A 17,197-nucleotide genomic window follows, 5' to 3' on the forward strand; every position below is an offset into this window, starting at 1 on the left:
TAACACTGTATGGATGGCAGCTGTAAAAGGGTTTGTTTCTGTTGGGCCCATAAGGAAAACCTTTTATGCTTACTCTTATAAATCTTCCTGTTGGAATCAATATCTTCTAGACAGGGGAGGAAAGCCTGGGATGTCTGGGCATCACTGGAAATGGAGAAACCATGTGGTTAGTTTCAGGTCTTGAAGGTTTGGGTGACAGTGCTCCAACGGGTGAGATAAAAGATCCAGAACTGGATTCAAAGTAACAGCAGGGCAAATCAGCAGACCAAAGATAGATGAACCAGATTTGTCGAGGCCAAAAGGGGGCAATAAGAATGATTTTATTCTTCAACCTGGATGCCTTCTACAAAAACTTGGGAATTAGGGGCAGCAGGGGAAACACAAAGTAGACCAGCAGGCCAAGCATGGACTACAGCATTGCTTAGGGACTGTCCCTGAGCAGGGATTAAGGCAAAGTACCTGCTGCACTAGCTGTTGAGAGGGGAGGCAGAGGTTGCAGCAGGGTTGACTGAATTTCTGAAAGATAAAGTTTGCTGTGGACTGGTTCAGAAACCACTCGTGAGGCATCAGTAGGACTCGGCTGAGACTCTCTGCCAGAATGTTGGACTCTTCCTGAATGTGCATTGTCACTAAAAAGTGGTTGGTAGAGAGAGCCCATTGCCACACTCTCATAGCTTCTTGATACAGGGGGTAAAGACCTGGTTCCTCCCTGTTTAGTTGATGCACCAGACTAGTGACATGTCTGTCTGTACTGTAAACGTTGCTAGAGGTAGAAAGCTGTGTAGCTCTTGCAACACCAAAAGAACTACCCTCATCTCTAGCACACTGATATGGAAACTGGTCTACAGGGGCATCCATGTGCCTTGAACCATCTAACCCAGATAATGCCCCTTCCCCATCTCAGAGGAGACTGTGGTCACCGTGGCATTTGGGGAAGAATTAAAGGGCTGTCCTTGAGTAATGTCTACAGAGTGAAGCCATCATAACAGGGACTGTTTGCATACTCAGAAAAGTTTAATGGGTAGGCTTAGAGGATTCCTTTGTAAGGACCATTGCACCTCTAACGTCCACTGCAAGATTCTCATGTGAAGGCATTCTGTGGGCAAGAAGTATCATGGCCGCCATCAAGCAGAGAGCTCAGAGGACGAAGCTAGCTTGGGGGGGTTGGTATGGCTAGAATTTGTTTGACATGAAGACTCGGGTTCAATACTCTATCCACTGTCAAACAGACCCAAGAAACTGTGGTGTTGAGTTGTACTCCTATGAAATGTACCACTTGGACTAGTTCCAAATAAGATTTTTCTAAATTGAAGGTTATGCCAAAGTGAGGGGCCAGACATAGAAAATAATCCCTGGCCTGAATAAGGAGATGTCTGGGTACAGCGGTCAAGAGCCAGTCATCCAAACAGGGAAATACCTGGAATCCCTGTAGTCTAAGCAACCACCACAAAGCATTTGGTGAACACCCCGGGGGCTGTATTGAGACCAAATGGGAGTGGTCTGAAATGAAAATGACTGGCTTCCAGCCTGAAAAGAACAAACCTTCTGGAAATTCTGTCCACCTTGATGTGATAGGACGCACTCTTCAGGTCTGTTGAGCACATCCAGTCATTCATCCTCAGTGGAGGTAGGATGGACTGAACTGTAACCATCCTAAACTTTGTGTTCTTTACAGATTTGTTCAGGGATCTCAGGGCCAGAATGGGCCTTGGGTCGCATCTTTCTAGGAACCAAAAAGAACCTTGAGTAAACACCCTATCAGACCTGATCAGGAAGGACCTCCTGGAGGACTCCCTTTCTACAGCAACTTTGCAATTTCTGAAGCTTCTTCTTCCCTCTGATTGGGTGGTACACAGGGGAGGACAGAGCTTTGTCTCGGTTTCACTAAAAAGGGAATGGAGTATCCTCTGTATACGATCCTTAGCACCCAATCATTTGTGATGGCTTTCCAGGCTTCAGGCTGCAAGGAAAAGTGCCCCCAGACTGCCTCCAGAGGAAGGCAGTCAGGCAACTGTTAAGTAGCGCTGAAAGTGTCTGTCGATAAAAGACTAGAGACCCTTGGTTCTCTGGAACCCCTTGCCCATGTGGGCCACATTTACCATTTTGGTTAGTTCCCCCTCTGCCTCTGGGGGAACATTTCCCTGAGAATCCTGGAAAGGACCTCAAGATTTCATGAACCACATCTTTTTACTCCCACGGTGGTTCCTGGAGAAGGACCTTTGGGGGTAGAAAACTGGATCCCAACAGCAGACAGAATCTTCCCACTTTTCTCATTGTGGGAGAGTGTGCCACGAATAGTGGGCCCAAACAAAGTTGAGCCGACAAAAGGTGCACTGATGAGGAATGCCTTGAAAGGTTCCATAAAGTGCCACAGCTGCATCCAGGTATGACATCTTTTGGCAATGTAGGAACCATCTGCTGTTGAGGTACCCTCTGCTGTATGGGATATCATCCTCATGGACGTATTAGATAGGAATTGGAGGGTAGCCATTTTGGAGGAGAAGGCCTTCTGCTCCTCTGCAGAAATGGACCCCACGGTAGAGCTTGAGAGTTCCTTGATGAAGTCCCTCTGTAGTCTTGTAAAATGGGAAAAGTAGTTTAGTACTCTCAAGGAGAAAGTGGCCAAGGCGTAAACTCTTAACAAATCTGCCCAAAGTCCTAGACTCCCTGTTAAGGGGATGAAGAGAGAAGCTCGCTTGGGCCAGCTCCTTTCTGGTGGCTGCAACAACCATGGCATCAACAGTAATACCCTTTGTCCAAAAATGTTTGTCCTGGGGAGCACTCAATTTTGTCTGCGCACTTGGGGATGGGATCTACCATGCCCAGTTTCTTCCATGCCCTAGAAGACAACAACTCAATGAATGAGTCTGCCGGGGAGACACCCAGATTATAGACAGGTCAGACCCAAAAGTCTCCAACAGCATGGATTCCTCCAGGGAGGGGTTTTGGGAGGACCATCCACCTCTTTGGTGGAGGATTTCTAGGATGTCTCCAAAGGAGATATCTGGTGGAGATCATGGGGACACCTCCCCTTCCTTAAAATAAATATCAGTGGTGACAGATTCGGCTGGGGAATTGACATGCCTCCTCTTGCACAGCCTCTTCCGGGGAACCTCCTTGGTGGGATATTCCAGGGAGGTGTTGAAAGATATGTGGGATTCCACAGACGTGACAGTCTGGAGGCTTCCTGGGGCAGTCTGTCCATGTGGTAGGAAAGAGGCCTCGGAGGCAGATTCAGTGGAGATGAAGAGAGGTTCCCCAATGGTGAGAAACAAGGGCCTCCCAGAGTGGGAGAGGGCCCTCTCCACTACTTCAAAGGCAGGAGGACGCAGGATGCCAGACAGCAGTCCCACCCCACCCCCGGGGCTGAAGCCACCGGAGTAGACAACCCTCGTGGGTCCTGAGCCTCCTGCTCAGAAGGGGGAGTCAGATCTGAGTTGTCGAACACCAATCCTCCAAGGGGAAGCAACAACTCCAAAAACTTCAGAGTCAAAGTCATCCCCCCAGAGCTGATGTCCAGGCTATGGCTCTGAGACATACTCGGAACAGATACTGTCAGTGCCAAACATGTCAGGAAGGTAGTCGGAGGCGAAGGCATGATGACTATCAGCTCTGACACCCTGGCTCAAAGGACCAATGGAACCAATGACTCCAAAGCCCGAGAATGGCTTGGAGAAGGATCCACTGAGCAGAATGGGGACGGTCTCACAGATCCAGAGGGGGATGGAGCAGGCAATATCCCCATCTGATTCTGGGCTTCGAGAAATTGCCTCATCAACCTACTAATGTCCTTATTCGTAAGGCTCAGGGAAGACCTGATGGAGGAAGAAGTGGAAGCGGGTCTGAACGTCCTTTTACAGGAAATCTCCTGGAATGGAGATCCTGAACCAGCTCCGAGCTGGGAACAGAGGTTTGGGGAGAAGAGATGAGTGTCTGAAGCCAGGAGGATGGATTACAAACCCTTCAGTTCTGAGGATTTAGGTGCCTTTTTAGCAGGTTTCAATAGTGATGAAGACCGGTTGGGAGAGCTTTTGTGCTCTCGGGCCTCTTTTTCCTTCCTGGAGAAGGTTTGAGCCCCTAATGAAGAAAGGACCAAGCAGGAATTAACCCTTTAAGAACCGATCTGTTGCAATGGAAAGTCCACGGAAATAGAACAGCCAGTGTTTAAATGGGTAGGCATTAGACAACAGACACACTACACTCCCTGTGGGCATCAGACAAGGGGATCTTATGCTCACAGGAAGTGCACTTCTTAAATCCTTAGGGCTTGTCAGCCTCATCCAATTTAGAATCAGACATCATGAGAGCTTTTTTGAAAAAACAGGAAGCAAAAGAGTGAGGAGGACTATGGTGGAGAGAAACGCAACTACAACTAGGAGCTAATTAGAAAAAGAAAGAACTTAAGGCAAAAAGAACCACTTATGGCTAAATTTGTACTGAAAATGGAGAAGCTCAAGAGCACTGACAAACTTGCTGTTTGTATGACGAACGGCAAATGAGATCGGAGGCATTCTGGGGGAAGGGGGTATTATGGGGATGGGAGGAGGAGCTTGAGCTTCAAATCTCAAGCTTGTGATGCAGCCAAGTTGGTTCTGAGTGTTGGAACTGAGACCCCACAGGTTAATGACCGAATGAAGATAACATCAGATCCACGATTTAACACAGCTGGCCTACTTCACTTACAGATAAACTGCAAAATGCTATGCAGATTTACAAACAAATGATCAATGCAAACTGGTATGCATGTTAAACAAATGCATACATGCAAGCACATGTGAATTATTTATCTAGATATGTTGAATGTTACAGTCTAGCTGAGCCAACAGCTCCTTTTCAGCAGAGTCCTGGGAAGAAAAGTCTCACTCACAATAAATATTTATAGCAACTGCATGAAGTATTACTAAAATACTGTATGATACATATAAAGAAAAATGCAAACTAAGTTGCTATAAATTTCAGGACTAGATATAATGTTCATACATGTCGCAAGTAAGGAAACTATTTAGATGTATACATTATGTATTATGCTACTGATGTACTGTTTAATACTTAGCTTTCTCATATTCATGACATGATTTTAATAATTGGTTCAAAGTCTAACAGAAGTGTTCAGTAGAGTATCCACACTAACTACATTTCCAAGATATTTGTGTATATTCACTAGAATGTAATGTAAGCAGAAAATGCAAAAAACATATGGAGTGTATTCATTTGAACAAGGAAAACAGCAGTACATTATGGGAAATATATTAGTTAATCTTGCTAACAAATTAAAACAGAGATACAGAAGTCAAAACAGCTTTATAAAACAGAGAACATACTGTAGTGTAGAGAAAGAGTCATTAGTAAGACTAATACTAATTATGTATATATATATATATATATATATATATATATATATATATATGTGTGTGTGTGTGTGTGTGTGTATGTGTATGTGTATGTGTACTACTACAGGCTTAACTCTGCTGCTGTTGTACAGCTGATCAGGGAAAAAGTAAAACATTGCTTCATGAACATTTACTACTGGCTTTAGCAAATGTGAGACCCGATGTGGACTATTTTAGTGGGGCCTTCAGGTGACCACACCACCTACCATCCCACACCTACTCCTACCTCTTTCTACCATTTGGCCTTCTGGACTTGAGATTATTTCAAATTGGATATCAGGAATACAGGATATTACTGTACACTAAAAATAAAAAAAATCACTATCTACTATCTTATACTTTATTAAAAACACATTATGAAGGTCATGCTACTCTGAAGCAAGCTTAATAGAAAACTGAATCCTGATAAAATCTGGCTCATCACAGTCCTCAATTGCCACCTCTATGCCAGATATGTTGGGATGACAGAATGCCCAAACTGAGTGAGTGGAAATGAGTTTAATGGTTGTGGGGAAATGGGGTCCAAAAAAAGAACATGGAACTTTCTAAAATGTAATTATACATACTGCTGTTATGGTCCCCTTCTTCCCTCATGGGTTTCCCAGTCATCTCCTGCACCTGCTCTGAACTGTTGAAGTCCCTTACCCAATTAATTCCTATACCTTTTTACAGTCATAAAACTGCTGAACATCCTCAGAATGATTACTCACCGCCATCTTCATCTCAACACTTATAACTAGTTCTAAAAAGTTATTTTTATTTACTTTATAATTGTTAAACCAGATAGAAATGATCTGCAAGCATTAGTTCCCTTATAACATCAGCTCCGGCTACAAGGGCAACTTTAAAGATTACACGTACAAGAACTTTTTGGTAGCTACAAATTAGAATGTTTTGGCATAATGAATGAAATCTGAATGCCTTAAGGAAACCCACATGGATGTAGAGAACACAAAATTCACACAATTTATTCTGCTACTTACAACAGAGTCGCACACCAATCTAGCCCAACCATTTTCTACTTTGAAGCCCCCATTTTGATGAGACTTTGAAACTGTCAGCACCTTTATAAGTCAAACTGTTTCAGTTACCTCTTCCCTGATTTAGCCATGTGGAATCATTTTGTATACACCTCTACCTCCCATCCACTCAACACACTCACCTTGTGTTTCACTTTCTTGGATTATTCATCTGCTGTATCACTGAAAAGGTGACATTCCATCACAAGTCTTAGTCAGCAGAAGTTACCTCACATCACAGTATCTGGTTATTTTTTTTCTTTGTGATTACTAGTGTTTCTTTTCATTCTGCCTAAGGCTGGCTAGTTATATTCATTAAGAACCAGTTGTAGGACTCGTATAGACAAGAAAATCAAAAGGAAACATAGTATGACTATCAGTATTGATATTAAATGTAGTCTTACCATATTTTGCAACAGTAACTGGAGTGATGCACAAAACCAGATGGTTAATCCAAACTTGATTTTGGGCTGAAAACCTCCATTGAGTACTCAGCAACAGCAATTAACTACTAATTAGAGAACGAGCTGCTAACACAGAGTTCTACAAGTGTCACCAAACTGCAGTATTAATACTATACAAGCCACTAATGCAATGAATATCAGGGAATGTAGTCCATGCCACGGACTAGATTACTGGCAACTATAGAAGGAAGACTACAAATAGAAAAATGCCTTGCACTTTGCTGTACTGCATCTCTGACAAGTCTTATTGGCCACATAGGAATAAGTAACCAGTCAAAACCAAATGTGTGGCCCCCCCTGTGGCAGCAGGGACCTATTGTGCCAAAAAGGTCCAACTCAATTAAGGCCAGCCGTCTGAATAGTAATGAGCTTGTAGCACATGGAGCACAAATGACAACACTGTAAAAAAATGGGAAAAAGACAAGCTTGTTAAACACTTTTCGGACACCATTCTGGCATCTAGCCTGATGGTCAGAACAGTCCCTTAAGGTGCTCCTCCTAAACTGTAACACCTACGGTCAGCCAGTCACTGACTGCTACTGGGTTATGCAGCAACTGCTTGGGCCTCACAGTCAACAAAAACTTAAATGCGAGATCAAGCAGCTTACTTGTTCAGTCAAAATCATTTTTCTTGAAGTAATCTGCTCAGCAGCAGAACTGAATACTCCATATTCAATTTAGGGACTAAGTTACACTGGAGCAAAAGCACTGTGACCGGTTTGTCTTTTGAGTATTGTAGATACGAGTATGACGAGGAAGTCCACACTAGTTCTACAGGACAGAACCTGAAAATTGACAATGTCTTGATTTGTTAAACATTTTACACTATGTAATTCTTAGTTTTGCATTTAGGACCCAAGTAAAGAGGGTACATGCCTGTGTCTGGCTTGAATTTTCTGCTGGCACAATAATGCTTTTGGTCTGCACTAAGCCTGCTGCACCTAACACACATCAACACATAGCATGAATACATCAATGTACATTAATCATGGCATTGAATCTATAGCATTCATTGCCATAAATATGCAGGTTTAAATGTAATAAAAGATTAAAAGATAATAAAGAAAATTGAGCAAGTACAGCAAAAGTTACATCTGCTAACTTCAGAATGTGAAATAGATGCTGTAAATTGAGCATGACTCACACCTCCATCTCTTTGGAGAGGAAAAAATGTTTTTAAAGTGAATGCCATGATGTACACTGTATGCCTGGCTTATGTCCATGGTGCCAGTTCAAGTCCTATTCTTTCTGTATGCTGCAAGAATATATCAAAGAAAAGATACACAAACTGTTACTATTTGCAGTACACTACATTGTTATTTTTCTCTATTTCCAATATTTTTTTTTTACATTTTATTATGCTAAAGGCTGTATACAGTTCCCTTGATTGCCTCAAAATTCCAGCTGGTTATATCTGATCTACAGCTAAATGTCAAGAGTGGGCAACAAAGCATCAGAAAACATCAAATCTGGTAAGTCAACAACATGTCACAGACTAAGAGAATTATGGAAAAGGTGTTCATTGTGGAGAAGCCCTCTGCACAAACTAAAATTATTTAGCCTTAGTCCTTTGTCCTTGTAGTTCTGCAAAGTAACTACACAGACTCTGACTAAACCTATCAGTCAAATAAAGAAAACAGATTTTCACTTCAGTTAATTAGGATACAACTCACAGTGCATTATAGCAATAACCCACGCCTGGGTGTGGGTAATGCTGGATTTACCCACGGTTGGTGTGGTTTGGTCACGAGGGCAAAGCCCGAGTGGCCAAACAAAGCCAACCGTGGGTAAATCCAGCATTACCCACACCCAGAAGTGGGATATTGCTATTATACAATGACATTACTTAAGAAAAAAAATAATTACTTTTCTTAAATAATGGCATTGTGCAATACCTCCTTGCTGCCCTTCCGCAGCTGTCTGGTACTCTGCGGCAGTTCTGATGTACTGCGCATGCATATGCCTATGCAGTATATCGGAGCTGTGGGCAAAAGCAACGGAGAAAGCAAAATCTCCGTTGCTTTTTACAAACTGTTTCGCTATGTTAAATGGGTTTAACATAGCGAGACAGTGTTGTGGTAAGAGTTATAGTAATGGAAAAAGTCTGGGCAACTAGCCATTATTATAACTCGGATTTACAATGTGCACACTGACCAATCAGCATGCAAGTTTTTGAATATTAATGGGGGGCTGTTGTATAATAGGATATAACTCACAGTGCATCATGGTCATAACAATACACACTAACTTGTAATGATGCTAAACACTGGACAAATTGCCAAATACAATGCAAACACAAATGAAATAATTAATCCGGAAAATATTTAAAAGTCTAATAGCAACTGAAAGTTGTTCAAAGCTTAAAGAGCTACAATATCTTGTACTGCTAAGCTTCTGAAGCTAATGATATACTTTAAGACAAAATAGTGGTTTGAGATGTATCATAAACATATCTAAATATAAGCGTGTAACTTGCATATACATGCATGCTCACATTAATGAAATCTGTGGAAGTTAGAGAAAATTTTGCCTTACTGAAGCTGCAGAGATAGCAGCAGTCTGTGCTGCAATAGCTGTTCCCTTCTTAGCATTCTTGAAGCCCTCTGTACCACATGATGTACGTAGTAGGCTGCAACCTGCATGATCTGTGACCTGGACATGTGTACTGAGAACAGAAAACAAATACAAATTGTAAAATCCAAATGGCTTCTTTAGCAATATTCTAAAAGAAGCAAAAATGTGTGTAGCACTTACAATGAACTCTCAGAATCCCCATATATAAGGTATAACCTGCATAAATATGATACGTCTCAAATTGCATGCACAGACATAATTTTCACTTGCTCCTTGCATTGTTCCACCCTCACTATATCCACTTTCCAAGCCACCAAAACAGTTTTATAACCATAACAATACATGAAGTAAAAAAGAAAAAGAAAAAACACCTGCATCAATATCTTCCAGAATCAAATGAACACACACAACTTTTTCTCCTAGCTCTCAGATAACCTAAAAAGGTGAACTAATAACTATGGTGACTTGATGGCATTCAGTGGAAGATTTCATATTAGTATTCAATTTCTATGGTCTCATACAACCCATCACCTTTACCAGCATGAATGATAAGATGACTCAGACGGAGAGCATCCTAAATTTAATACATACCTTTGCTCTCAATAATACTGTCGCTACTGGAATAAAGGTTGACAAGTTAAATTATCACGTCTATCTCTGCTTGCTGGTCATACATGTGGGCATAAAGCTCATTATTGCCTTTCAGGAAAGTGAGAGAAAACTATTAATAATTTAACCCATTTACTTTCATTATAGCCTTCAGGCAAAACCACTGGTCTGCATTCATCAAGCAGACATAGAACTGAATATTTCAATTCTTAACAGCATAGCACATATAATACAAAATGATCTAAGGCTAAAGTTCTCACATGAATAGGACACAAACCTTAGACAAGGAAGAAAATAGTAGTTCTTGTGTTCCTTTTGTAGTAGAACTGCATTAGAATAAAACATTAATCAAATTACAAGATTAAAAAAATCACCACATGATGATAAAACATCCAATCAAATTTAAAAAATCACTCTAAAGCCCTTAAGGCTGAAATACACTAAGTGAATCATTTAATGCAGGTTGCAACACAATAGATGAATTTAACTGCCAGAATAATTCTCTGGCTTCCAAAACACCTCCACCTCTAACATCCATTTGAATTTGCTTGATAACTAAACACACTTCTTAAAAGCAAAGTAATTTGCTTAATGTTTTTACTCTAAAGTAGTTCAATTTATAGAGAAGAAATAAATGCACTGTTGGTTTTACATTTTGGCACCTGGTAACCAAAAGCATTAGAGACCCCCCCTCCCTTGAATAATAACTGAATAGGAAGGTAACACACCAACTCTTAGGATGCTTGCTTGTTAAATCACTATTACAGTGGTTTCCTGGCTGAAAGGAGAAAACTGCTGTTTGGGTGAGGGGGAGTGATGGGGTGATGTCCAGAGACTCCCCGCTAGTCCAGTGGCAGTCACAACCACATGGAATGGGGGGACTTGGGTTTAATCCCCAGACAAAGGTCAGTGTCTTCTTTTGTTGTTCAGTTAACACAATAGGTTTATGTTTTTTTTTTTTTTTTTAGAATGAAAACATCCAAAGGCAGTACAAATCGCTACGGCAGTTTCCTACTTGACAGGAGAAAACTGCTTTTGGGGAAGACCAGGTACGTAACTATCCAGAAACTTTGTTGGTTCTGTGCCAATGACATGGAATGCAAGGGGGTAAACAGTCTTGGGTTCAATCCCCAAACAAATGTCAGCGTTTTACTTTCTTGTCAATATACCAAGTCATCCCCGTAAGTGTCTAAGCTGTTCTTAAACATATCAAAATTAGTGTTTGCTTTAGTGTAATTTGGTAGTCTATTTTAGCATTGGCTAATCTCTCAGAGAACCAGTCAGTACATGTCTCATTCCTGTATAATCTTCCACACAGGTTGTCCGATGATTCTCTACTTTCTAAAGTCCACAAACATTTCCAGAGCAGTTGTCCTAAAGGTCCTACACACCTGAATAAAGTCTCCTTTAAATATCTATACAAGACAATGTACAAGTTCAGATATGTCGATCTTTCATAAACTTTCACATCCATGGATGTCCTTGGTATCATTCCAAATTACTTATGCTAAGTTTCTTATAAGATTTCCATATTATTATTCCATAGTCTAGTTTGAGACCAATGTGACCTAAACAATGACTTCATCATTTCTGACTTCCTAGACTTTACAAACCTTATAGTTTATAACTATGGTGATGATATGAGGTGGTGCCATCTATGCCGAGGAGAACAGGGTAGTGCATGCGTAACATATGCTATGCCAGCATAGTTAGCCAGAGTTTTATAAATAATTTGGTGTTACTTGACTATCACATGGATTTGTACAGATGTTTGCGCTAATAACATATCAACTGTGTTATAACGGATTGAATGTATATGCTTACACAATTCTGGAAGGGAAAAGTTTGCCATCGTTTTATAATTTTCAAATACTGAAACAGATCTTAGCAAAACTCTGAATGTGCATTCTACCAGAATCAGGTGATAAAATGTGAGGTCATTCTATAACCAGCACTGAGAGGATGGAACTCTCACAGCAGTTTGCTTTGTTTGGAACCGGATATAAAGATCTATACCAGTTATCACAGTCAGTTTTTATTTATTTATTTTATTTTACGTTTGTTAACCAGGAAAGTCCAACTGGACTAAGTCCATTTACAGCGGTGACCCGAGGAGAAAAGCTCCACATTGTTAAGCAAAAGAAAAATATTTTTATGCAGAGTTGTACAAGTTAAACAAGAGAGAAATATTTTATATAGATTAGTACAACAAACATGTACATTATACAATAAAGCAATCAGATATTCACATTAAAAATGCAAGCAGACAAAGACACTTTCAGCAGTCAAAAAAGTTACAAAACAGTAGGCATTAGGAGCTACTTACAGGCTGGACTAATGGCTGTTAGGGTTTTAGCCCCACAGAGGATTACAGTAACTAACTTGGTATTGATGAATGAATATGTGGAGGAAGAGGTAGAAAAGCTTAAGTTTAAGTAATACAAGGACATAACCAAGTATTCATCAGATGTGATTTGAAGGAGTTTCTGAAGTGTGAGGTGGTGGAGGCAGTGATCAGCGAAGGTGAAAGGCAATTCCAGTTTCTGGCAATAGTGTGGGAATATAGTGCTTTTCCTGCAGTATTGTTTGCTCTAGTAATACAGAGGAGAGATTTGTCACTAGATCGGAGAGGCCAATTTGCTGTGTAGTGGGCAAGTAGTTGGGTTAGCAATGGGGTTTTATCAGGGTATTTAAGAATATTGTATAACATAACTAGCTGATGGTAATAACGTAATTGAGGGAGTTCTAGCCAATTTAGATCCCTTAAAGCAACACAGTGATGTGTTCGGAATGTGGTGTTTTTAGCAAACTTAGCGATCTTATTGTAACATGATTCTAGTTTGTCTAGATATATTTTTCTGATGGGGGTGAAAATTGGTGCTGCATACATTAGTGTGGACAATAGGCGAGTCTGGGCTAGGGTGACTTTTGCTTGGTCTGAGAGAAAGTTTTTGAGTCTATATAGTGTACCCATTTTTTTGTGAACCTTTTTGATGGTTTGCGAGATGTGGACATTGGAAGTGAAGATTACTGTCAATTTCAATGCCGAGCAATTTGGTATGGTCAGAAGGGGAAATGGTAGTGCCATTTTTAGAGGTGATGAAGGAGAGGGCAGCAGTTTTTGATTTGTGTAGGGGTAAATAGTAGTAATTTAGTCTTACTGGGGTTTAGGATGAGTTGGATATCAGAAATCTATTTTTCAACAGAGTTGAAGGTTTCCCGGGTGAGCTGTTGCAGAATGGCTGGAGATGGGGTTGTGCAGATTAAAGCAGAATCATCTGCATATTGAATAAGTGTAGCATGCTGGGTTGAGCTATGCAGATCATTGGGAAAGACAGAGAAAGAAATGGGCTCTGTATTGAGCCTTGTGGGACACCTATGTTGGTAGGAAGTTGAAGGGACAGTACACCTTGCCAATGGACAGATGGTTGCCTGTTAGATAGCTAGTTTCTGAAACAGGCTACACTAGATGGGGCAACGGATAATGAGGCTACAAAATCTAGCAGAATGGTGTGAGACCATGTCAAATTCTTTGGAGAGATCAAAAAAATGGCAGATGTAAAGTTATTGTTGTTCCTGTGTTGGTTAACTAGATTAGTGAAAGAGAGAAGAGCAGTGGTTGTGCTATGAAGTGAGCGGAAGACATGTTGTGTGGTGGACAGGAGTTGTGTGCGTTAAAGAATTTAATGACTTGGAAGTGGATACACTTAGACGTTTAGACAAGGGGGAATAGAATGGCGATGGGTTGCTAGTTTGAAAAATCAAGAGTTCCCACCTTTATGAAGACTGGATGGGGTGCATGAAGGGCTATTTTTGGATAAATGGCTGGATAATGCCAGGATGGATTCTGTAAAGTGGTGATTAAATTGAGTGGCTATGCCCATGGTATTGTTGTCAGAGTTTGGGGCTGGAGTAGTGGTTTTGCCTGGTTTTATTAAGGAGTTGATAGACTGCCAGAATTTTTGTGGATTTATTGAGTATTTGCTTTGGGCCCCTAGGAAGTAGTTTTGTTTATCCATTTTGATTTGTTCCTTGACCTGATTTCTAATTTATTGGTAGGTTTGCTTAGAACAGGTGGTGTTTTCCTTTTTCCAGGCTTCATCTCTGCATTTTAGTAGGGCTCTAGTGTCTCTACTTAGCCATGCAGCATAGTTAGCTTTCACTCTAACTTTCCTAATAGAGGTGAGTCTGTTAAGGATGCTGAGAAAAGTAGTATTAAAGTAGTCAACTGCCTTGTCTAATCCAAGTGTTTGAAGTGGTTCCCAGTTACAATGGCTTAGGACAATGCTGACATAAGGGTTTAGGATGCAAACATCTCGTTTTAGTCTACAAACTATAGGCTTGGGTAAGTTAGTGCATTTGCGTAGTAGGAATGTGGGGAGGTGGTCACTGAGACCATCTGGTAGACACCCTGACGTAGCTTTGTTTGGGGTAATTGACCAGTACCCAATCCAGTATGGACTGTTTTTGCGATCTTTTATCTATTCTAGTGGGTTCTTCAATGAGTTGAGTGGACCCATAGAGATTCATGTGATTAGTGGGGTTATTGGAGTTACAGGTTGTCCAGTCAGTATTTAGGTCACCTAATAGGACAGTTTCTTGTGGTAGGCTATCTTTTGTCCACTGTAAGATTTCCTCTATTACGGAAGAGAGTTATTTCCTGGAAGAATGTAGCAGTGGAGAATGTTGACTTTTGTCTTTTTAAGCATAGGACAGAAAAAAGGGTTTCAGCATTATGAAACTTGGGTAGATGGGTTTGAAGGAGTTGGAGGTTTAATGTGTTTTTAAAGAGAACAGCTACCCCACCTCCTTTTCTGCCTACTCTATCCAGTCTTAGGATATTATATCCTGGGGGAGGAATTCTTCATTTTGGATGCTAGGTTTTAGCCAGGTCTCAGTGATGGTCAGTATGTCAGGTGCATAATGGGTTATAAAGGCATGCAGTTCAGGTGTTTTATTAGAAATATTTCTTATGTTGATATTAAGAATTAGTAGGTCACATATATGTTTGGTTTTGAGTGGACCTGGGTTTGGGTGTATGTCACCAGAGATTAGTAGTCTCTTTATGGTTAATAGTATGTGTTTGGTTATATGTGTTATTTCAATGTTGGCTCTATGAGAGGTTTTTCTAGTGTTGCATCTTGGCATGCTAAAGTTGTGAATATAAAGTGTAGACTTATGATTAAGAATTGTGGGGTTGATAGAGAAGTTTGTGTGAGTTTTTTTGGATGTGGAAATGTGTTGTATGGAAGGTGGTGTTGTCTAGAGGTAAGTTAGTTTGTATGGATGTGACATAGGCTATTGTGAGGGCTAATGAGAGAGATGTTAGTGTAGTTTGCATGCTGTATGGTAGAGATGCTAGGATAATGGCTGTTAGGTGATTGAGGTGATGAGGCTGTAAGGTATTTGAGGTGGTGTTGGGGTGTGGCTAGTAGATAGTGTGTGTAAGTTCATGTTGGGAATGGTGTACAGATCGATTAGTATATGATGTTGAGTAGGTGATAGGTGTAGGTGAAGGTCAGGTGATACGGTGCCAGACCAGGCAACGAGATTGTAGAAACAATCAGGATTCACTTTTCAGGGAAGGTAATTGCTAAGGATTATCTATAAAGGTTCTGTTTAACAATATTCCTTAAATTTAGCTACGCGTTTAGTTGGGGGAGGCCTACTGTGAACTACCAGTGCTGCAGAATCCCCAAGTGATGTAAATACCAAAACCTAAGAAGAACATACAAAAAATAAATGTATGTCTTTTACACAATATAGAATCAGCATAAATACTGTTAGTACCATCCAACTAACTCAAAAGTTGTTAAATATTCATATAATGCAGTACTAGAGAACAATCACTCTCAAACTATGAATGTCCACAAATATTAGTGAACCAATAGTAAAAAAAAATATCATAACCTAGTTGTCTGAAAATATATCCCAATGAAGTGATCAGAGAATGTGTTCAAAACCATTTGATGCCAAAATGCCCAACATCAAATGTACGTAAGAACAGTTCCATACCATGTAGTAGCTAGTTATAGATGTTCACAAAAAAAAAAAAAAAAAATATATCTATATATATATATATATATATATATATATATATATATATATATATATATATATAGCAGCACCTGATATTTCCACCCCACATATTAACACAGTTGGCCAATCAGTCAAAGAAAGTACCAGTTATAAAGGCAATGGGAATCTTCCACTGCAAATACCACGACCAAAAAGTTCCAGTATCTAGAATTCGGCACACTTACTAAATATAACGAAATGCCCTGTTGATTCAAGACTTCGAAAAAATAACATCCACCCTTTACATTCCCAAGTACAGCCTCCAACTGGAAGAAATCGGCTGGTATTTACCTCAGATATTTGCAAAGCAGAAAAACTACCAAATAGTACATATCTGAACTTGTACATTGTCTTGCAGATATTTAAAGGAGACTTTATTCAGGTATATAGGACCTTTAGGGCAACTGCTCTGGAAATGTTTGTGCATTTCAAAAAGTAGAGAATCATCAGACAACCTGTGCGGAAGATCATATAGGAATGAGACATGTACTGACTGGTTCTCTTGAGATATTAGCCAATGCTAAAATAGACTACCAAATTACACTAAAGCAAGCACTAATTTTGATACATTTAATAACAGCTTAGACACTTACGGGGATGACTTGGTATATTGACAGGAAAGTAAAACGCTGACATTTGTTTTGGGATTGAACCCAAGACTGCCCCCCCTCTGCATTCCATGTCATTGGCACAGAACCAACGAAGTTTCTAGATAGTTACGTACCTGGTCTTCCCCAAAAGCAGTTGGGTTCTCCTTTCAAACAGGAAACTGCCATAGTGATTTGTACTGCCTTTGGATGTTTTCATGCTAAAAAAAAACATAAACCTATTGTGTTAACTGAACAATAAAAGAAGACACTGACCTTTGTCTGGGAAATAAGTCCCCCATTCCATGTGGTTGTGACGGCCACTGGACTAGCGGGGAGTCTCTGGACTTCACACCCCCCTCCCCCAAACAGCAGTTTCTCCTTTCAGCAAGGAAACCACTATAAAAGTGATTAACAAGCAAGCATCCTATGAGATGGTGTGTTCCCTTCCTATTCAGTTATTATTCAAAGGGGGG

General features: G+C 40.4%; 1 protein-coding gene across 1 annotated transcript in view; it reads right to left on the reverse strand.

Moving 5' to 3' along the window:
• MRPS11 (mitochondrial ribosomal protein S11) overlaps positions 1 to 10,594 on the reverse strand; it is a 271,228-nt gene extending 260,634 nt beyond the window's left edge. Inside the window, exons 1-2 of the mRNA XM_044076427.1 lie at positions 10,496 to 10,594; positions 9,409 to 9,633 (exon numbers count right to left, since the gene is read on the reverse strand). Coding sequence (XP_043932362.1) covers positions 9,409 to 9,633; positions 10,496 to 10,594 — 324 coding nt within the window. The remainder of the gene's footprint in view (positions 1 to 9,408; positions 9,634 to 10,495) is intronic.
• Between the last annotated feature and the right edge of the window lie 6,603 nt (positions 10,595 to 17,197).

Source organism: Protopterus annectens, chromosome 7.part0, assembly GCF_019279795.1.
Source record: "Protopterus annectens isolate FY-2018-M chromosome 7.part0, PAN1.0, whole genome shotgun sequence".
Lineage (NCBI taxonomy): Eukaryota > Metazoa > Chordata > Ceratodontiformes > Protopteridae > Protopterus > Protopterus annectens.